Raw genomic sequence first — 23,590 nt, 5'->3', positions numbered from 1 at the left:
CTATGCGGAAGCCATTCTATTGCGTAATATCAAGTCAAGAACTATAGCCAAGGAGCTACTACTTATTTACAGCTACTCAGTAAGGCACTCATTTCATGTCAAAGTTTATGAAATAATTAACTTAACTACTTGGTGTAAAAACCCTCCGCACCTTGGTCTATCACGTGCCAATGAGTGGACTGGTGGAGCTAGGAGTTAAGCAACGGCCCTACAGTGTATCCAAAGCTAGATGGACTGCAGTGAAGCAAGAAGTTAAAAATATGATTCAACTAGATATTGTGGAAGAATCCACCAGCGAGGGGAATAGTTCTCCTGTACTAGTTCCAAAACCCAATGGGACAATATGCTTTTGCAATGATTTTAGACATTTAAATAAGGTGTCCCACTTTGACACTTATCCTATACTATGATTAGACAAACTGGTGGAGAATTTAGCCAGAAGTAAATATCTGACCACTTTAGATCTCCTGAAGATCTCTCCCCCTTTTTCCACTTTAGATCTCACAAATGGATATTGACAGATACCCATGACAGTCTCTGCCATGCCCAAAACTGTGTTCTCCATGCCTGATGGCATGTTCCAACATAAGGTGTTCCCTTTTGGTCTACATGGAGCACCTGCCATGTTCCAGGGAGCTATGGATAAGCTCTGAAAGCCACATAGGACATATGCAACTGTGTATCTGGATGCCAGTCATTTCACATTGGGAATCACATTTTACCAAAGTGAAGGCTGTCTTATAAATCTTTAAGGGCACATGCCTTATTGCCAATCCTGAGAAATGTGCACTGGTCATGTCAAGGGCAAAATGCCTGGTATATGTAGTTGGGTGGGGGTAGATCAAACCCCAGGTCGATAAAGTGGAAGCCATAAAGAATTGTCCAAAGCCAGAGAGAACGTCCCAACTTTTCTTGGCTAGGTAGGTTAGTACAGTTCATGGAGAACTTTGGCACTCAGGCTGTTTCACTCACGGAACTTATCAAAAAGCCTGTCCAAACAAGCTAATCTGGTCCACGTTGGCAGAAGATGCCTGGGAGGACCTAAGAATGGCTCTATGTACAGTGCCAGTGTTACAAGCACCCAAATTCAAAAATAAATTTTGTCTGCAGACTGATGCTTCTGGAGTAGGTCTGGGCTCAGTACTTTCAGAAAAGGTAGATGAGGTAGAGAAACCCTGCCTGCATGTCAGTCACAAGCTTCAACCTCGGGTGAAAAGGTATACAATTGTAGAACAGAATGTCTCGCCATCCAATGGGATGTGGAAGCTCTCTGGTATTACCTCTTGGGGAGGGAGTTTACCCTAGTAATACACCTTTAAAGTGTATGCAAATGTACAAAGAAGTTAATGGCAGAGCAACGCAATGGTTCTTGTCATTGCAGCCATTCCACTTGACAGTGGAACATAGGAGCTCTGTATAAAAATATGCGATCCCCACAGTATTCGCGTCACCTAGATTGGCAATGCTAAGGGATGGGGTATGTGGCAAACAGGGCAGTTTGCCATGGATTATTAAAAGAGAGATGGATAGTCTTTCTGGGAGACTGCAGGCTCATGCTACAGACACGGTTAATCCTTTACACTCCTCTGCACACAGAACACAGATTTACAGGTGGGGGACATGGGTGTGATAAATTTCTGGTTTAGTAGTTAGTTAGTGCTGGGGAGGCATCATAAATAGCTGCCTTTGTGTTGTGAGCGGGACAACCGACGCTGAACTATTTGGCAGGTGACTAGTGAGGTTACTGAGTATTTAAACAAAAACAATAAAGGGGCGCTGTATCCAACAGACAATATTTATTAAAAATTAAGTCAAAATGAACAAATAAAATCAGTAAGCATACCGTATAAATATCTGTATTGAATATACAGTACTATGGACATCAAATAGTATAGAATATATATTGCTGTGATGTGCACATTTATATATTCCTAATTCCCGGGAAACAGGTCAGCTGATAAGCATAAACAGTAGGGAATATTAGTGTAAACAGCTTGAAACTTAACGATCCCAATAAAAAGGGGATAAAAAAGATACAAATGTTTGTTCTTATTGCATAAAGAAACCAGATAATTATGCAAGTATTATATGCTTAATAGCTTTCAAACAATCGCTGCAGCAGTTTGAGACAATTGAGATCCTTAAATATAAAAGAAGTTTTGTATATGGAGGCTAATAGGCTCTCCTTATTTACAACAGTGTTCACCTGTCAAGCAGCTAAGAACAGTTTGGAACAATTAGGATACTTTGATATGAACAGAGAGCAAAACAATTTTGTATATGGAGGCTAATGAGCTCTCCTTATTAACAAAGGTGTTCACCTGTCGAGCAGGTATCTTTTATATCCCCTTTTTATTGGGATCGTTAAGTTTCAAGCTGTTTACAATTGGGGACAAACATAGTAAACTAATAAACAAACTGGGTAAAACAGACAAAGAGACGAGAAGGCCCTGCTCGCAAGCTTACAATCTATGTAAGTTTTCAATCCAATAAGGTTTTAAACAATAACCAAAATATTCCTAAGGTCCTGTGACTGCCCCCCAAATGTCCATGACAGCGTGGAAAACCCCGTACAGTATAAATAGACCTCAGGTCTGTTTATCTTTCATTCAGCAATGGGATGGTCATCAATCGAAGACCATAGTGTGTTCGAGTAATAGGTTTTTATTTTTTCAAGCCTGTTCCTGTGGAATTATTTTGAAGTTATTCACACTAAAGACAGCAGATTGATAACAAGCAATTTTGGTATGTAAGACAGAAGAAAGAGGTTTACATGAACATTTAGAACATTATGGGGTCCTCAGGACTGAAGAAAAGACGATGTTTTTCACGGACATTTGGAATATCATTTTTTTAGGTCAGCAATAGGACCACTGGAATATTTTGGCTTGTTTAGGCTATGGTTTTAAGTCTTATTGGATTGAAAGCTTACAAGATTGGATCCCATAAAGAAGAAGACATCAGATGGTAAATATATAGGGGTTTATTATTTTTAATAAGTATATGTAGTTAAAAAGGTGTTGTGATATATTTTAGGGGTTTTATCATTTTTATTACACTAATGTGGTTGTAGAGGGTTGTGTGTTTTACTTAAATTTTACTTTGTGGCACTATATATTTCAGAAAGCCCTGGGTGTCAAGGCATGGATGTACACCCACCGCCCTAGGGGATGTATTCCTGGAGGGGGGGGGGGGGCAGCACAATTTTTGTGCAGCACTAGGGTTAATGTTTATAAGGGGGGACCCCATGCTGTTTTTATTTTTTAAATTGCTCTATTTTTAACAGTATACAGCCGGCAGGTCAGATCAGCTCACATTGTCGTCTTAATGCCGGCAGTGTGACTGTTGGCATTTTTATTGTTGGCAATTACACTGTCTGTATTTTATGTGTGTCTGAATTTCTTACATGTAGGTATTTAGGCTGTCTGGATTTCTTGCCTGTCAGTGTTTGCAATGTTAGGCATTTCATACTTGTCAGTATTTTCAGTGTAGGCATTTTCATGCCAGTATTCTTTTATGTCAGTAATTTGTGCAGAGGAAATTAGTACCCAACCCGAAAAAGTTACTTTTGGTACTGGACCAAATTGGGAGTGTTTTTATGTACAGTACATCTGTACACATATATGCTGTATACTTGCACATTTGTGATAGTTATATGTACAGCATAGATATATTTAGCAAAAGGAATACCTACAAATTCTACAATGCGGATAATCGCAAAATGACACTTAAAAATACGTTTTATGGGCTCGAGTCATTAAGGAAAGTAAGGCAAAAAAAAGGAGTAAATGTGCTCCGGAACAACCATGTTACAATGCAAGAGGTGCAAAAAGATTTCATTATTTTGCACATAAGTTAAATACTGTTTTTTCATCTAGCACACAAATACTTGATAGCTTTATTTTTACACTGAAATTTAAAGTTGATCTAGCACATGTCCTACCCAAACTATAAACCTGTCCCCACATTTTAGATTTACCTCCCCCTCCAAAGCAGCATGGTTTTGCCCAGGTGCAAAGTTACTCCTTTTGTATGCTTTCCTCTCCTTAATGACTCAGGCCCTATGTGTTTTCTAAGGAATAATTAAATAACCGCTTAGCATATTGGTTTTGAAACTTTTTGAGGATTAGACATTAAATTAAACTTTACCTGAAGGTATTATGAGAGTAGCTTGTTGTCACAGACAAACAATCAGGAATCTGCCCATTATAATGTACAGTTATATTCACTAAAACTAGTCTCCAGCCATACAGTATGTTAATATGTCCACTGTTGTTGCATATTGGTTCCCTAACCAGAAGTAGAAGGCAGAGTATCATTGACACGGTTTTTAATTTTAAACAATTAAATTTAATTGAAAATGTAATTGTAGCAGCATATTTATACAACTATTGTCCAAATATAAAGTTCGGGAAGTGTACAGAACATTAAACAAACCATTATTGATAGTATGAATGTAGTATGCATACTGGGAATGCAGCCTTCAACATTTAGCAAGTATCCTTTGATGTAGGACAATAGGTTTTGTTTTTCACAGACACTGGTACTACTAGTTGGAAGAGGGTTGGCATGATTTATTTGCTGAAGAAAGAGGATATAACCTTTGAAAGTGGGACAAATTAATACAGTGGCATAAAGTATAGAGTACGTTATGGAGGGGAAAAAAAACCACGATCGCCAAGAAGCATCCCTTCAATGTACAATCAAGTAGTCACCAGGCACAAAATACTTTGTTTTGCATGTCCACGATTGTAGATGGTCATGTCCATTCTACTAGGGGCTGGCCTAGGTGTTGGAAGCTAGTAAATGATGTATTTGACATTTTCTGGATAAACCACTTCCTGTAACCATGACAATCTAGTACAGGCCTGGCCAACCTGTGGCTCTCCAAATGTTGTGAAACCTCAAGTCCCAGCATGCCCTTCCAGCTATAGACTAGCTTTCTACTGGCAAAGAATGCTGGGACTTGTAGTTTCACAACACCTGGAGAGCCACAGGTTGGCCAGGCTTGTACTAGATTGTCATGTTTACCGGAACTGGTTTAACCAGAACATGTGAAATACATAGTTTACTAGCTTCTAACACCTACATGTAATAGCAAAATATTAATAATTCAAATGTTACTTTTAAGAATGCTGCATAGAATAATCAACTAAAGAAAAAAAAAACCTCAATACAACAACATTTTAATAAACTAACAAAATGTGCCAAACTTTCTTTTTAAAAGAATGCCAGGTTTAATATTTACATGTGCACTTGTAAACCATCATCCACAGTTTCACTAAGTGGGGCGCATCTTAATATCATTTGTTTGCTTACAAGCCCAGAAGATATTACATTTCATTACACTGACAAAAACCATGTGCAGAGCATGTTACAGAATTACATGTAGTTTTGAGAGGATTGTTTTTCAGCGTGAGCTGTATACCTACTAGATCTAGAATCAAGTAGATCCAATATCATTGGGAACATTCACAAATGTATATGCTTGCATTTAAACACCAGGATATTCACATTATTAATAATTGTATGTACTATGTATTCTGTTATAACTATGCATTAGGTTTCTTTATTATATGTTATTTATGCAAATGCAGCAAATTGGTATTCTGTAATCAACTAGAACCATCTTTGCAGTGTAATTGCAGAGAAACTTTCTTTTTTGTAAAAGTATGTATAACTAAGAATTTCCTTAGTCAATGTAGGCCACTCAGTTTTATCTTATTCATGAAACTTTTACATAGAGATTTAAGAATGTTACTAGCGCCTCTTACATTCAAATCACCTTCTATTTTAGTTGTTCTTTGTTGAAGAACAGCCGTCAAGATCATTAGCATTGCACACATCATCAACAATTAGAATAGCAACGAACACAGCTGGTAAAACCCAATGGTCAATCAATACATGGAATTCTTTCAGAGACCTGTAGCTCTAGAATGATACGAGTGTCCCCCAATTACATAAATATACAAGGTAACTTCCATTGACACAAGGGGACGAGTCACATTTATTGGCCAGTAGTTTGCAACAGAGATGAATAAATGAGTTTAGTAATTTGCAGAACAGTAGCATGAAGGGTGTACTGGACCACCACAGCTCCAAACCCTTTGTAGAATCCCAGCATCCCTTCCTCCCGTTTTATAGTGTTAATGCAGTCTCTCATTCCCTCATACTGAGTGTTGATAGGTAGCACTTCATAACCAAGGTCTGTATTATCTATGATTGTGCGTGTTCCTTGAATGTGAAGGCGATGCATCACGGTCTCAAGAGGATACAGCAAGATGTCGGCACAAAGGCTAGCTGCAAAATTGGCTAAGAGTTCTGGGAAATAATCTTCCAAAATGTTCTGGGCTGCATTTGTTCCATCTGTTGGAATTTGTACAGTTTTCTTTTTCTTGATGCAGAATAAAACACATTTCTGAACAACAGAGCTGATGACATAATGCAAGACACCATGGAGGACTGTAGGGAATGTCAGGACAAGGAGAGGCAACAGACGTTTGCTGTGTGGTATTCCTAGCCCCATAACTCTGCCAAATCCTTCCTTCAAACAATCCAAAATACCAGGATTGTCACGGATGATCTCACTCTGCATGTAAAGAGTCAACAAATTAAAGTTTATACATTTTGTTGGGAAAAAAATAAAGTTATCACATTATCAGTTATTTTTCCTACATGTGCCTGGAAAAACCTTCCTGCTTTATGACAAATGACCAATCAGGAGGTCTGATATACTGACACCTGTCCTCTATGTTATTCACAGATGGAACAATCCTCTGATTATCGATTCAAACCAAAATGAAAGAAGTTGTTTTGAAACCCGTCTCTTCATTGTGTTTAACCTTCCCCTTTTGAAGGTACAACAGGCACCTTAAGCACCCCTTATCCATTATACATGGTCTGACAGTTGTGTTTAATTCTTACATTGCCATCCTTCCCTACTTAACTAGCCCCCACAATTGGAGCGCAGGAGAATAGAAAATAAACAAACTGCCCACTTTATAGATGTTCGCTTGCAATATAAATTATTGGACATTATAGTGTAGTAAATATGAGGTATAGTTTCATTGCATTGTAATATAACTGGTCTGTGAAGCCACTAAAGCCAGTAGGTTTGTCCTGGATATCGTTTCTGCACTGCTGTTTGGTAACTAACACTATTCATGCCACTATCAGGGTGCTATTCTCTGTCAAAATGTGACAAGTAAGCCAAATTAGAACAAAAATATTCACCACTTTAGGTCTTAATGCAGTTTTAAGTTATTAGGATTTATTTTTCTCTTACTATATTGGTATAGGTGTCAACTTCTGCAAGTTTAGTAATAAAAAAGTGGCATCTGCTGCCACATGTCATTACACTAATGTGAATTACAAATTAACCCTTTTACTGCCAGAGGTGTTGTGTGTGAAAATGTTGTGGGGTGAGCTTATGCGGATATAAAACACGGTGTTGGTTAGCGGTTTGATCACCATATGTTGGTAAGAATAAAAGCTTATATGGTATTCAATTAAGTTTTGTTTATTTTACTGTAAAAGATTTTACCAACGCATCTCTTCACCATCTTCCCAAGCTGAAGGTTCTGACCCGGAGGCTGTTACATGCAGTCATTTTTTCCCCTAATTCTGTAGTACATGCTGCTATCTCCCGCCCCCCTCCCCCAGTTGTCAGCCTAGGCTGTAAGGAGGGAGGAGCCCCTGAAAAATACTGCAAATAGCTCTGGCAGGAAGAGTGGGCACCATAGTAAATAATGTTACTAGATGGTAATGCAGCTTTAATCACTCGAGTATGTTATCACCAATGTTAAGCATGTATGAGAATGTAAACACACAAACTAACACCAGGGGCACTGTGGGATAGATACTTTGTTTTGTAAAGGATGCAGAGTCACTCCATCCTGCAGGCTAGTACCGGGATGTCACCCCGGCTCCCGGTGACCACAGGGAGGGGGGCGGCTACGGATTAACAGGGAAGGATGGGAGAAAGGAGAATACAGACTCAGAAAGAATAGGGTTTACTTAAAACCCAACGAAAAGGTATGATACTGCTATAGAAGAACAAAACAGCATAAAAAGACAACGGAAGGAAGTGGTAGATAAGAAGGAAGTCCATTCCTGAAGTCAAGAAACTGATTTTCGTTGTTAAAAGAAAGAATAAAACAGGCATCTGGTAGAAGGGGAAAAATAGGCAGAAGGAAAAAAATCCACCAAAAGGAAAAATTAATTGGTAGAGGCAAAGGGGATTTTTAATTTGAGTATATTTAAATTGAACCCTATCCAAGAGAGAGTCTTAGGAAAATGGTTAACACTTGCACCATCTATGAAAACAAATCCTTTCAGTTTATTCATAGATTTAAATAAACATGTTAGGAACTTATCCCTCAAAGGAATTTTTGTGAAGAATTAAGCTCCAATTAGAAAATAAGAGAAAGAATGAGTAAAATAGTCTGATCCATATCAAATTAAAAAAGAATTCAACTTTTTACCCATCGCTCATGAGGGAAACTTTTTATAAGTTAAGAGGATATGGTAAAGATGGTAAAAAAGCATTTAAATTTGGAGCCTATAGAAAAAGATGCATTAAAAGAAACAATGGAACATCCCAACATGTTATAAAACAAATAGATAATGATGGAGGGACGGTAATTATGGAAAAGGGTAGATTTATAGAGGAGGCAGGGAGACTGCTGTCTGATGAACAATATCTCCAGTTTTCAAACCCGCCAGAAACTCGCAGCTTGATACATTTACCCCCTGTGCTTTGATCCCAGTGAAAAATTTCAAAAGAAAATGGTAAATCTTTTAAATGAAAGCATTAAATCTAGGAATTTTCAATAAAAACTAATTTGAATTTTTAAATCTAAAATATCCTAGAATACCATCTTTTTACTCAAGATCCATAAGGACACTGGTAATCCGCCAGGTAGACCCATCATTTCGGGTAAAGGCTCATTGACTTTGGGATTATCCAGTTATGTGGATTTTTTCCTACAGAAGTTTGTAAGTAAACTCCCGTTCTACTTGAGACACTACTTAAGTGATACAGGTTTTAAAGGAGTTTCTAATAGGAAGAAGGCCAAATTCTAGGCACGGTAGATGTATCTTGCCTATATACTTCGCTCAAACACGGAAGGAAGTAACGTGGCAAAATATTTTTTAGAACTAGAAGAAGATTTGGCACAAACACAAGTGGATATTATGGTTGAAAATATTCTATTCATCTAACAACATAACTATTTTAAATTTGTGGATAAGGTGTACCTACAGACCCAAGGGACGGCCATGAGGACCAAGTTTGCACCAAGTTATGCAAACCTTTTAATCGGTGATTGGGAAATTTGTTTTATTTGGAAAAATAATCCAAATAGTGCAAACTTGGTCATTTGGAAGAGATTTATAAATGATGTTCTATTTATCTGGAAAAGGGAATCAGATCTTTTAATTCGATTTTTAGAGTATATAAATTTTAATTATTTTAATTTAAAATTCACCTCAATGACTAGCAAAGAAAGCATAGTGTTCCTTGATCATGAAGTTTATATATAGTACAGCAAGGCATAAAAAAAATGACACATTTTCAAAAATTGGATGCAAACAATTGTTTGCTTCCAACTAGTTGTCATGATCCTAAGCGGATCGATAATATTCCCAAAGGACAATTTTAAAAAAAAGAAAAAAGAAAATAAAATAGTGAGAAAAAAGGTTTATGAAGAACAAACACATCTAATGAAAAATAAAGTCTCAAGAGAGAGGGTATCAGAGGCAGCTTAAGAAGACTGTAGTAAGGGATTGGAGGACATTGATCGGAATGTTCTTATTTAGGATAAGAAAAAAATACAAGAAATGGAGAATAAAACTCCTATAGCCCCTTTCATAACACCAATCAGGCACCACAAATGAGGAAAATTCTTAAAAAGTCCACTGTTAAAAATATATTTTTGCCAAAAAAGACAAGTTATTTTTTAAAGGGCAGCCAATTTTAAAAATAAATTAGCCTCTACAGTTTTAAAGACAGAAGAAGGAAAGCAGAACCCCTTTCCCTGATTTTTATGCAAAGCCTATAAGTATGGTATGAACACAAAAGAGTTTAAAAATGGGATAGGCGCACATATAAATAATATAAAATAGTTTACCTGTACAGTTTCAATTAGACTTGCTGAATAGAAGGGAGTAGCAATCACATAGACCAACCTGCAAAAAACAGCAGACAAAATGAAAGTCATTTTACTATAAATAGTAAAAAAAACACTTATCAGAGAACCAATACCAAATAATACCTTTCCCTCCCTGCTAAAAACAGAATGGGATTTCTCAACATAATGAATGTAGTACTGTTCAGTTATGAAGTGCACAGACTAGTGTAACGTCAGGAAGAAATAAGAGCAGACTATTCATGTCAGAGAAATCTCTTAACGTCATGTCCACTTAGCAACACAATAAAAGCAGAATAAATGTAATACAGACAGAGGAACACTTTTCATACACCGTTTCTATGTCTATAAATGAAAACTTCACTCACCCTTTAAGAAGAATATGTCCTCCTATTTGCCTGGGACTCCATTTATGGGTAATTTCCCTGAAAAAAAAAAAAAAAAAACCTTAACCTTTATCAATATACTAATTTATTAGACAAAGTAATTTTATAACCCAGTGATTTTTTTGCTTTGTTTTTAAATTAGATTAACAAATAACAGAAAAATAGTACCTATTCTTATACTTTTGTAATGGAGGTAATAAGCTAGCCTTTTATACAAATTACCTCTGCCCCATGCAAGCCACGTTCTTCAGGAATCAGTTCAGTTTTAAAAGTGCTTAAATATTCTTTGTTCTGCAGCTTCCCTCTTGTTGTTAACCCATGGTAATTAGACAATATACTAACCATCCAGTAAAACAGAGTAAAGAGAATATAGAAGGAACCAGTCAGAGATAGGATACACTTACAAATATCTAAAAAGTCCTCCAAATGGATGTCAGCAGAATTTATATTTTAGACATAGCTACTAGAAATGTCCAGTTAAAGAGAATAAACAATATCAACCATTAGCATCATTTAGCCAAGTATTTTACTGATCAAAATTTAGGATTTGTTTGAACCTACAGTGTAGTACTCTTGGTTTACATCATTTTGACATCTGTGTAAAAGTGACAATAGGCAGAGCAGAAAGAAGACTGGGTGGTATATTTACTAAACTGCGGGTTTGAAAAAGTGGAGATGTTGCCTATAGCAACCAAACAGATTCTAGCTGCCATTTATTTAGTACATTCTACAAAATAACAGCTAGAATCTGATTGGTTGCTATAAGCAACATCTCCACTTTTTCAAACCCACAGTTTAGTAAATATACCATTGAATCTCCCACAGAAGGTAGCCCTGGGGGAGAGGCTGGCCTCAAAGTTCAAATGCAAGTGGCTGTGGGGTAATTGGAAGCAACGGCTTTCATTTTTCAAGCCCATTTACACATACTAAGCACTCGCCCATGTCATTGTCTGAATACCCAGTAGGTAGAGCATTGATTCAAAGTGGTGCCATGGAAGAGACATTACCTTTTTTACATATTGTCACTAGGGAGCATAAATATTTCCCGTTACATACGGAGCAGAAAGCCCATATACTAAAACAATGAGCCTTGACGAGGACAAGTTGGCAGTGAGAATGGGATTCTGTTTCAGCACAGGACCGTATCTTGCTTTAAATGGCCAGTGGCTACCATGTAAATATGATTTCCCAGAATTCACCATTCTATTTCACTTAACAGGTAAGAAATAATTTGTGTTGCTTTCTAAGAAAACAATGTTGGGAACAACCCAGTTGACTCATATTTGTCCTGTATCAGTGCACTATTTATTGGTTAACTAATGTGTGTAAAGTGCAAAATGACTGCCCAGAGTAAATAAATGCAGTGGGTACAGGACACAAACCTACGCACAATGGCAACATTTTAACCATTTAACATTGTGTGGGAATATTTACATTTGTGTAATATTTACAGTTTTCAGGAGGCCTTTTCATAAAACAGCCATTCAACTTTGAGAATATTATTGTAACCCGTTTTACAGCTTTGAAAAGCAAAAATTTCACCCTGCAGGCTATATAATAAAACATACACCAACCTATCACTGTTAGAATTAAATAAGGTGCATTCTTGAACCAGGCTGTCACAGCCATGACGGGTTAAGAATAAGTTTAAACAATGGGAAACAGTAAAATGTTCTTACCTTGGAAGACGTGTGATTTCACTGATGATTCCTTCCGCTCCCAGGGTTATACCCTGCACAATAAAAGTGCTCCCCATTCCTTTCCACAGTGCTCTCGGACCCTGTGGATTGCACAGAATACATGTGAAAACAGTAATAATGCCAACAGACATAATAACCAGGAATTCACAGCACTGTTTGATGTACGGAGGGAAAAACACTATACTAATACTAGTATACTATATAGTAATACTGTAGTGATGGGACATATCCTGCGGACAGACACACACAGAATCTCATGAAATCAATCAGTTACTATGATAATATGCCAGTGTGCAAACAGCAGGCCACTGAAAACTAGATATTATAATTGGACATGTCTTGGGGGTCTCATGAAAACCTGTAGGGGGAAGGGGGGTGGGATCAAACCTTAAAACTTCCTTTCATGTAATAACACTGAGCACAAAGGAAGAAACCAGAAATACATATAATAATTGTAGCTGCCAAACATACCTGTGTCTTTGTGAAACTATACATAATATTCACAATGCTAAATGGTGACAAATGGTAATTGCTTGCATGGTAGTTAACCTGAAAAACAGACATAAAAACACATTTTGAGCATCATTAGTCTGATGCACAGTGTAATTAGTTGCTACGGTGTTTAATGGTTTTTAATTGTATTTGCAGTTTAATAAACAGTTTCAAATATCTTAAAAAAAGAAAAAACCTTGCCAAGATCACAAGTAACACTCAGGGGTAAATGTATCAAGCTGAGAGTTTTCCAGGGGGTTTGAAAAACCAATCAGATTCTAGCTATCATTTATTTAGTACATTCTACAAAATGACAGCTAGAATCCGATTGGTTGCTATAGGCAACATCTCGACTTTTCAAACCCGCCGGAGAACTCTCAGTTTGATACATTTACCCCTCAAATGTTAGTGAGTAACATTCTCACTACAGGTCACTGATGGCAGGAAGATTTCTCAAAGAAGTCATTCATTTGTTACTTTAAAAGCCAAGAGCAATAAGCTGAATGTGAACTGGTTTCCCACGCCTCAGGACTTTTTCTGTGGTTATCTAAGGTCATAACGACAGATATATAGAGGAAGGTCTAATGCACCTGTACAAAGTGAAGACAGGAGACAGTCAATTCTGTAACCTGAGGCAATATTCATGAGAAGGCAGCGTATTAATTCCATCAGGACTAGTGACATCAGTAAGTGAGGTCCTGTGCCTCAGTCATGTCACTGGCTCCTAACGATTCAATCAGCTTAATTCACATGAATATTGGTTTAAAATCACAACATGCCTTTTTGCACTACTTGTAGAGAACATGTACATTTTAAAAATACCTCTCAACTAAATTTAAAGCACTTTATATCACTTTGCCCTGATAATGCATAAGTTTGTAAAGCCAATCGCTTATAAGCATAAATCAATTTTGTCCACACTATTGTACAGTTTAAACTTTCCAAAATACTGCATTATCCATTGTTTTTATTATTCAATGTCCTTATTACTAAATATCATCATCATCTATTTATTTCTATAGCGCCACTAATTCCGCAGCGCTGCACAGAGAAATCATTCATATCAGTCCCTGCCCCATTGGAGCTTACAATCTAAATCCCCTAACATACACACACACACAGACCGAGAGAGACTAAGGGCAATTTAATAGGAGCCAATTAACCTACAAGTATGTTTTTGGAGTGTGGGAGAAAACCGGAGCACCCGGAGGAAACCCACGGGAAGAACATACAAACTCCACATAGATAGAACATGGTCGGGAATCAAACTCATACCCCCAGTGCTGTGAGGCAGAAGTGCTAACCACTAAGTCACCGTAATATATGCAGTGTTGTTAATATTTATATCCAAAACTAAGTGGTTGCTACAAGTCCAAAATCTAAGTCTGATCCTAACACACCTGGTACATCTACAACTGTTACAATTTTATTTTGTCTAATTATAAACATACTAGTCTAGCGTGTGTACTACAGACTGTTATAATGAATGTGTTTAGGTAGGGTGACGTAGGATGGTATAACGTATGCGTGGAGGAGAGGAAAGGCAGTTTTGGTACAAGGTGGTATATTATGGGACCAAAAAAAAACAATATTCAGTTTTGTGGAAAAATTATGGGGCAATTATTATTACCAATAATTTATATAGCACCTACATATTACAAAGAGCTTTACAGAGAGTATAAAATCATTCACATCAGACCCTGCCCCACTGGAGCTTACAATCTATATTTTCTGTTATAAAATACTTCACCATCATAGAATATGTGCTGGATAAAGTGTTAGAAAAAGGCAACCTTATATGTTTTCCAAGGTTTTATTTTCTTTAAAGTAACCATTTTTTGTTTTAAGACACTTTTATTTTTCAACTCAGTTCATCGTTTAATTAAGTGATCCCAATGAGAGTGACAGAAGACCCCTGTACTTTAGGATTATTTAATCTTTTGCATTAATGCTGGTATTACCACATTAGATTTCGGGTTTCTTACTCAACCATATAATGGTATAGTATTAGATTAAGATTACACTGTATCTAGTAGCTGTGATGGGCAGACAAGATCGTCTCTGCACTTACTTCTGTGGCACTGTAAAACTTGATGTTTGGAAATGCGTGAAAGGGTTAAACGTGATGAAGAAGGACTGTTGTGGGGCAGTTTCTCAGTTTCAGCATTATAAAGGAATTAGAAACCTGAACTGAGCTTTGGTGCCAACTGTATAATTTCTCACATGATCAGTTATGTGGTAAGTCACATAGAATGGATCTAGAGACTTCTGACCACATCTACAATCTGAAAGATCACTTGTTTAAATTGTGACTATTTCACACCCTAAGTATCTCATACGTATGCACGGTACCTGTGAAACATCTGAAAATGGTTTATGCCGTAAAATGCTTATGTAACCTGGTTTATGTAGGCGTTATCCAAGTATCAGATATTGCACATATATTGCTCATTTTCAGGAAGCCAAATACTATCAGAAGTGTATAATAGGACTGGAGAGCAATAGTTGGAGACTATCCAGCACTTTCCCTATAATCCCGATGCTATAAAATGACGCCTTGTATATTAATGACGGCAGCAATAAGTGTACAGGTTGTGAGGTTATTATTTGAATCCATTAACAAGTCTTTGCACCATGTAACATAAACACAAGGCTGCTATAAGAGGGAGGTGTTACTGGTAATGACGTCTCATGTACATGATGTATATCGTTTTCCTGCTAGAAACCTGAGACAATAACAAGCATGTTCATAGAATAGACTACAGGCTCAGACATATTGACATTTACACTGATCGGTTGACATGTTTTTGTGGAATGGAAGTTTACTGATAGGGAATTTTCAACTGCAACATTTTTGCTCATTGCCCATGATATATAAGTACATGGGTAGCACAGTGGCCTAGTGGTTAGCACTTCTGCCTCACAGCACTGGGGTCACAAATTCGATTCCTGACCATGGCCTTATCTGTGTGGAGCTTGTATGTTCTCCCCGTGTTTGCGTGGGTTTCCTCCGGGTGCTCTGGTTTCCTCCCACACTCCAAAAACATACTGTTAGGTTAATTGACCGCTATCAAAATTGACCCTAGTCTCTCCCTCTCTGTCTTTGTGTGAGTGTGTGTCTATATTAGGGAATTTAGACTTTAAGCTCTAGTGGGGCAGGGACTGATGTGAATGAGTTCTCTGTACAGCGCTGCAGAATTAGTGGTGCTATATAAATAAATGATGATGAAGTACATTAACTATACAGAGGTATTAGCCCCCACTGTAGACTGGAAAGCAGCAATGCCCGGCCTTGTACATCGCAGGGTCTTGTACTGAGATGGGGGCTCTACTGCTGTGGAAACTGATTACTGCCTCTTGTGTGCGCTGAAATGGAACTTTGCAACCTGTTACAGCCATAAAATGAATACAACAAATAAAATATATTTACCTGGCATTGACGGCGCAGGACAATACATGGGTGAGCCAAAACATTTTCTGTAAAGAGACTAAGAAGAATGAACCATAATTAAACAATGACATATAGGGCAAACACAACAATGAAATCAGGAATATGTATAATAATAGTTCATAATGATGACACCTTCACCCCAAGTACTAAATAACAGGGACCTTTAAATTACACCATCCAAAATCTTAGTTCCTCTTCCGAGGAGATAACCCCTTTATAGCTCCATGGATATTTTCAAATGTGTTAAATAGTCTCTGTATAGACCTGTATAACACAAAGCTCTAACCTTTCAGTTATATCACATATTGGATAGAGATATATCTAGATATGTAAAATATATCTTTACATGGTAGTGACAACTGTAAAATAAGACACATGCATGTGATGTCCCTGGATTCATTTTGTGCGGTGCTGGAATGCACAACTGGATATGAGAAGGACCTCTTAGAATCAACTTATGTTGAAATTTGTGTATTATAATGTACACCCTACTATAAAATATAAAAAGAAGGATATATTTGGCGAGTTCAGATATCCTACGGTATGCAGTCATTGTATATGGGATAATGCACTCACTACTGTAAGTTATACGGCTATTAGAAGTCAACAATTTCTTTGACCATATAAAGGCACATGGCTGTGTTTCAAGTAATGAACACTGAAGTGACATCACAACTCATTAATACATATATTATTTACAGAAGTTTATACATATATGTACATAGCATGTAATAGAATATGTAGTTATTCATTTTTTTATTTTATCATCTATATTGGAAACGTGTTTTTTTTAATTTCTCAAACACATTTTACTTTATTTAAAAATGATAAGCAGGTCTAGAAAACTTGATCATGTAGTAGGTGAGCACTCAATCAGCAGCATAAATCAGAGCATTGTAAAAAGACATATGTATCTACCCTGCGCTATATGATCAGGGATTTGATTGCAGGTAGAACAATAAAAATTGAGGAAGAGACTCTGCTTGTAACTATTTTGTTAACAATAATCTACTGCTTTACACATCTAATGTATGAACATTTAAAATAAAGGTTTAAAAAACCCTTCAACAAGTGCAATGTCTATGCCAAACTTTCCATTAGAAATTTACTTTTCAAATGTGATTGACAGTATTTACAGCAGAAACTCAAATTGGCTTAGATTAAAAAGTATTAAGGGGTGCTCCACCTTAGAGGAGTAACCCAGTGGAGAATATATATTGTGGTTCACTTTACAGAAATGGCGGCCTCTGCTGTTGGGGACATTCAAGTAACTAGGACTGAAGGTGTGCACTGTATAAAGCACTTGATTGGCTACGGGACATTTATAATGAGGTGCACATTCAACACATACTTCCAGTCCTTTGCATTTCCTGTCCCGTTCCAGAATGCAGTATTGAAAGATTGCAACTGGCGCTGAGAGGTGGCTGCTATAAGATACATATTGGGCTCTTAAAAGAAGAATGCACTCCCTCTGATGTGCATATAGAAATTTTACATACTTTTGTGGCGCTCACTTCTTATGCATTACAGGGACCTTGTGGACGGTCTAACCGGAAATGTAAAACAGGGATGACCTGTAATAGAAAGCTTCTAATGGTGTAGCAAGTTTGATACAAATTGGTGCCACTAACATTTAAAGTGAAAACATAAATATTCCAGTCCCGTTTTTCACAAAGAGTGGTCACACAATAAAACACCCGTGTCTCCTTATTTTTCCGGCACCCCTTTCGGATGTATGCTTCCTATAATTCAAATGACATCACGCATGTAGAAATCTGATGAGTGTTGCTCTTCTACTGGACTCCTTAATCTCCTGATTGCTCATCCACACTCAAAAGAAAAAACAAAAGAAGCGATCTAGCGCATTACCTTTTAATACTTTAAAACACATCAAACATATAAAAATTGGACTCGTACCAGGGGACAGGGGTCAACAATCGCAGAGTCTATATCCCAAGATCTCCAAACGATGTCTCCTCGATGGTGTCTATCCCACCTTTTATATGTTTGATGTGTTTTAAAGTATTAAAAAGGTAATGCGCTAGATCGCTTCCTTTGTTTTTTCTTTTGAGTGTGGATGAGCAATCAGGAGATTAAGGAGTCCAGTAGAAGAGCAACACTCATCAGATTTCTACATGCGTGATGTCATTTGAATTATAGGAAGCATACATCCGAAAGGGGTGCCGGAAAAATAAGGAGACACGGGTGTTTTATTGTGTGACCACTCTTTGTGAAAAACGGGACTGGAATATTTATGTTTTCACTTTAAATGTTAGTGGTACCAATTTGTATCAAACTTCCTACACCATTAGAAGCTTTCTATTACAGGTCATCCTTGTTTAACATTTCCGGTTAGACCGTCCACAAGGTCCCTGTAATGCATAAGAAGTGAGCGCCACAAAAGTATGTAAAATTTCTATATCTATATATGTTTCACAAGCAAAGGTGGATGCTTGTATTCACATACTAGGCTGCACACCGAGTGAAGCGCCGTTGTAACAATTCTTTTTTATAACCCCCTCTGATGTGACCTACATACTACTCTGGGGGGGTTACTTAAACAATGCTGAGGGGAAGGGGGTAGAGGGGAGAAAGTGTTATTTACAGATTAACAACCCCTATAAATTGTACTGACCGCTTATCATCAACCAGAGTTCTGCTGCTGCAAAATATCCCCTAGGTGCAAGCACCAGTGCAGACAGACAGGGGTTTATCAACGCTATATTAATGCACAGAGTTCTCATTTAAAATGATCCTAGAAAGCAATATAAACATAAAGACATAAGATGCATCTTAATAACTACCACAATGTATGACAAATATAAAAAGACATCTATACCTTGCAAGTCCAATACCGAATCCAGCAAACCGACTTAGTTGTTCTGAAAGAAAACAATGCATGATAAATACACAAGCAACTATCCCATTGTTGAAATAAACTTTTATTTTTGGTCCCAGAGTCTATAATCTAAAGGGTTTTAACAAGAAGAAAAAAAAAACTATACAAGTTAAACTATCATGAGCATCCCATCCAAACTCCCTGGTAAAACATGAAACAGGGCACATTTAGTTGTGTGTGTTTAAATACTACAGTAATAATATAAGTGTGAAATAGGATATTCAAGATAAATAACTGTAATATGCAAGACATCTCAAACGCAACATTTACATTTTGTGTGTTTTCAATTTGGTCCAAAGGGTTTGTTCAAATAAGGATTTTTCACCCAAAGTAGATTTTCCAAAATTGAAATTCAAAATATTCAACATCACTGGAAGGTGAAAAAAAAGCGAAATAGGATTGGAAAAAAAGGACCGTTCTGGAGATATTCGAGCTCCATTCATGACAGAAGTTTTGGATTTGTATATAAGCACTATTGTGCCCGATGGGTGTGCGAGTCACACGTACAATGTGCCATACTTTCAATGTGCTTTGCAGAACCCCAACTTTTAAAAATTTACACTAAGCTTAACTGCTTAATCTTCTATATATTAAGAACAGTTTTTGTTAATCTTTTCCTATTTATGACATACCAGAAAAAATATTACATTCAGGTAGGTAGAGCATATTAGCCTACTTCCGCGAAGTTATTTCCGGGAGAGGGGCGTGACTGGAGGGCGTGGCCAAATGCAGAATTTTGGCCCCACCCCCACAATGGAAATGCTGTTTTGCCTCGAGGGGCAAAAATTACGCGATTCACCGCGAATCGTGTCATTTTGAGAAGGCAGTAGCGGGATGCGGGAGACTTGCCAGCTCTCCCGGGAGTCCATGAGACCGACCCGAATTCCGGGAGAGTTGGCAAGTATGAGGTAGAGATGGAAACAAACTGGCCCATAATAAAAAAAATAATAAAAAAATATATATATTTACACTTGTACAAGATATGTGAGCTTAATCCAGTAACAGTTACTAACAAGGTATCAAAATAAATAGATACTTTTGCATCCTGTCCTGATCTCTCACTCATGAACTGCACCTATGCTGCCAACTCTATATAAAAAGCAAAAAGGCTGACACTTTCTTGGCTGAAGATTTGTTTCTAAGTGCTGTGGGGGTGACAAACCCCGTACATTATATATATATATATATATATATATATATTAGTCATCACAGAACTGAAGATTGGAGTCTCGTTAATTATTTATTTAAAGGGAGTGCCATCTCTAGATTTAGTTTATTGGCTGGCACATGCCCTGTTGGCATATTGTACTACATTTAGTCATTTCTGTACATCATCTTGCAAAGATGTTTTTCATCTTGTGATGAATTTTGCATTATAAAGAAGTGTATGCAGAAAGCAGCTTTGTGTACTATCCCACGGCAACAAAATAATAAAAGCATAGAAGCAAGCCAGGAAACAGGTATGTAGAAAAGATGCAGAAGACCATGTGTACAGTACTAGAAAATAAATTAAAAGAAATTGTGACATTGTGAATAATTTCCTGAACACTGAATAAGTATATTAGTCAATCTAAGTCTTAGGGGCCTATTTATCAAGTCCTACACCATGCGGAAACTTGCTTTTTCCACATGGTTTAGGCATTTATAAGTTAAATTGTCATTTAAGAAATATCTCCTGCATTAGGCAAATTACGGCATTAAACCGCAGTGCCCATAATAGTCAATGTGAACTGTGGTTTGGACAATTTTATCAGGAACATATCGGCAACAGCTAATGCCATCTGAAGATGGTATTAGCCATTGAATATTATGGGGTAGAGCATAGCGGTAGAGGGATCTTCGGATCCCTCACCGCTGCTTACCTGCTCTCCCCGCCGCTCACTATCGCAATATCGCTATGCGGTTGCATGACCTGAGGATGCGAAAAGTCACTTTGCGGCAGTGAACATAGTTTTAAGGCAACTTAAATCATGTCTACAGCATATAACTAACAGGCCTGTCAGGTGAAGAACTATAGATTAGTAGTCCAGATTCAGGTTAATCGGACTAATCCAAGTTTTACATATCTGAGTGGAGCCTCAGATCGACTCAAAATTGCCCACTACATTCTTAGGACGTTTTTCTTTCAGATCCGAACCTCCCCCCCACCCCACCCCACCCCTCCTGTCTGGACTGTAAACTCTCACAAGCAGAGTCTCTTTCATTTTTACTTTGGTACCCTTGACAAGCACATTCATCCCAGTCTCTAAGGCTTTTCACTTTCTGGGAGTTGTAGCCACGTCTCTGTACATATTATAAAATAAACACAACTACAGCTCCCAGAAGCCTATGCCAAGGCTACATGGTATTATCCACTAGACACAGATATTCAGGGAATGAACCCAGCACTGCATTCTGCAGCATTTCTGCTGAGCCTGCTGTAGGGAGATTTAAACAATGCAGGTAAGTGTGTGGTTTAATCTCAATGTCTTCATTGTAATCATTTATCTTCATGTGTTTGTAGGTCCATCTGTTTGTATGGTTCATGCACTAGTGCTCTGTGCAAGGTTGGCCAAGGATCTGTTGTGTTGTGCTGTGTTATACAATGCTGGAATGTTCTGGGGTGATTCTCTACATTGGACTTCATTCTGCATTAATTTATTTGGGGAATACTGGGATACTTCTTACATTGAGAATAGATTATTATTATTATTATTATTATTATTATTAATATTTATTTATAAGGCGCTACAAGGCATCCGCAGCGCCGTACAGAGACAAACAAAATCACAATACAATGGGAGACAGCACAGTACAGTAAACACAGCAACTCAGTACGCTCAATGAACAGCTAGAGAGGGCGGGGAAGGGGGAGGGAGGATCCGAAAACGACGGGGCCCAAGAAGGGGGGCGTGGAAGACAGGGAGACCCCCAGGGGGGAGGAGGGAGCGAAAGTGGACGTGGGGTGGAGGACCTTTGAGGAGGAGGGCTAAGTAGCTGGAGAGCAGAGTTAGAAGTGGTGGAAACAGGAGGAGAGATGGCCCTGCTCAGAGGAGCGTACAATCTAAGGGAATTAGATGAAAAAAATAGGAAAATATTACACAATAAAGTCACAAATGTATAGATATTGTGACTATATTACACTGGGTGACTGCTTCCATCAACAAAGCGAGTTAAGAAATTGTATTGGCACAAACAGGAAGTCACTCAAATAACAGAATATAAAGTACAGACCATAAAGGAGAGTAAATGCATGGAAATTATATAAACACTTAATTTCCTGTGGAATAACGCGGTGTTAAAAATATTACCATTAATCTGGTAAATTAACCCAGAGCCACGAGCAAAAAAACAGAATTAAAGATTACCGTGCTAATGGTAAGAGTGCCCAGGCTGCGTTACTTTCGGCCAATTGTAATGTGGCCAATTGAATTCCCACTCAAGTGTGGGAACAAAATAGTTTAAGATTACTTTAGATTCTGTGGGGCTTTGTTCATAAAAAAAATAATATAGTGAATATAATTTTTGTATATTTGCACTTTCATTAGGCATCCATAAAACAGAACCCAAAGGCACAGATAATACGTGCATGCTTAGTATGACTTATGTACAATTAGATATTATGTGTGTATGCCAAGTGTGAACTTTCCCGATAAATTAGTTCAATTTGACCATGCACTATGAACGTACCCTTCGACCTCCTTGTTCCAGATCTAGTTAGTGACATTACATAGACATGTTCCTTGACAGTGCCCACTTATTCTTTAACTAAATGAGTGAGTTTAAAAAGACAGGAGTCTCGAGCAGGGCCCTCTCACCCATCTATTCCTCATATAATTATATGTACTGAACAAATAGGTGGCACTACCAGAGAACACCTTCTGATGTTACTTAGATAGTAATAGACTCCCTGGCAGTACCACATATCTGTGCTATACCCATTATAACTATTGCTATGCAATAAGCTTCCTGGCAGAGCCCTCTCACCCCCGCTGCTGCTGCCGCTGTTCTCCTCCCCTAGGCCGGGCGGCGCCTGGCTGCCATCTCCTCCATACTGTGGAGTTTTCTCCCCCCAGTGCAGGTTGCGGCTGCCAGGGATGTCGGGCGGGGTGGTCACCCAGTGCTGGGACAGATCCCCCGAGGAGCTAAATGACCTTGCAGGGAAGCTGTACTGGTAGGGTGGCGGCGGCCCTTCTTCACTGCGGCCCCAGGCAGATCCCCGGTATTCCAGGCCATCGAATCCCTCGGGCCGACGGGGCTGCATGCTGCCGCTGGCAGTTCTCTGCCCGGACCTGTTGACGGCGCTGGGGCAAGCGGCCACTAGTACGATAATATCCCCCTAGGTGTGCAGGAAGAAGGCGGCCTGGCTACACTCTGGTGTCTGACAACAGCAAAGCATGCCGGGACTTGTAGTACAAATCAGCGACCAATATGCGGCGAGTCCTCAGAGTTACTGCTCGTCTCTGAAAGGCCAGTGTGCTGCTCACATATCATTGGGCTGTGTAGTGAAACTCGGCCTATGATTGGACAGATGG

The 23,590-nt window shown here is 38.2% G+C and overlaps 1 protein-coding gene across 1 annotated transcript; it reads right to left on the bottom strand.

Annotated features, from left to right (window-relative positions):
• Nucleotides 1–4,553: 4,553 nt before the first annotated feature.
• On the bottom strand, nucleotides 4,554–23,540 carry SLC25A46 (solute carrier family 25 member 46). The gene is made up of 8 exons (XM_075181574.1): nucleotides 23,043–23,540; nucleotides 19,017–19,059; nucleotides 16,157–16,214; nucleotides 12,706–12,783; nucleotides 12,214–12,314; nucleotides 10,517–10,573; nucleotides 10,131–10,188; nucleotides 4,554–6,589 (listed from the first exon to the last, which is right to left on the bottom strand). Exons 1-8 carry the CDS (start codon nucleotides 23,317–23,319, stop codon nucleotides 6,008–6,010), a joined length of 1,254 nt encoding a protein of 417 aa, XP_075037675.1. The 5' UTR covers nucleotides 23,320–23,540; the 3' UTR covers nucleotides 4,554–6,007.
• Nucleotides 23,541–23,590: the final 50 nt, after the last annotated feature.

The sequence above is a fragment of the Mixophyes fleayi genome, chromosome 1 (assembly GCF_038048845.1).
Source record: "Mixophyes fleayi isolate aMixFle1 chromosome 1, aMixFle1.hap1, whole genome shotgun sequence".
NCBI lineage: Eukaryota > Metazoa > Chordata > Amphibia > Anura > Limnodynastidae > Mixophyes > Mixophyes fleayi.
Note: the sequence above shows the minus strand (reverse complement) of the source record. Positions and strands in the feature narration are given on the sequence as shown.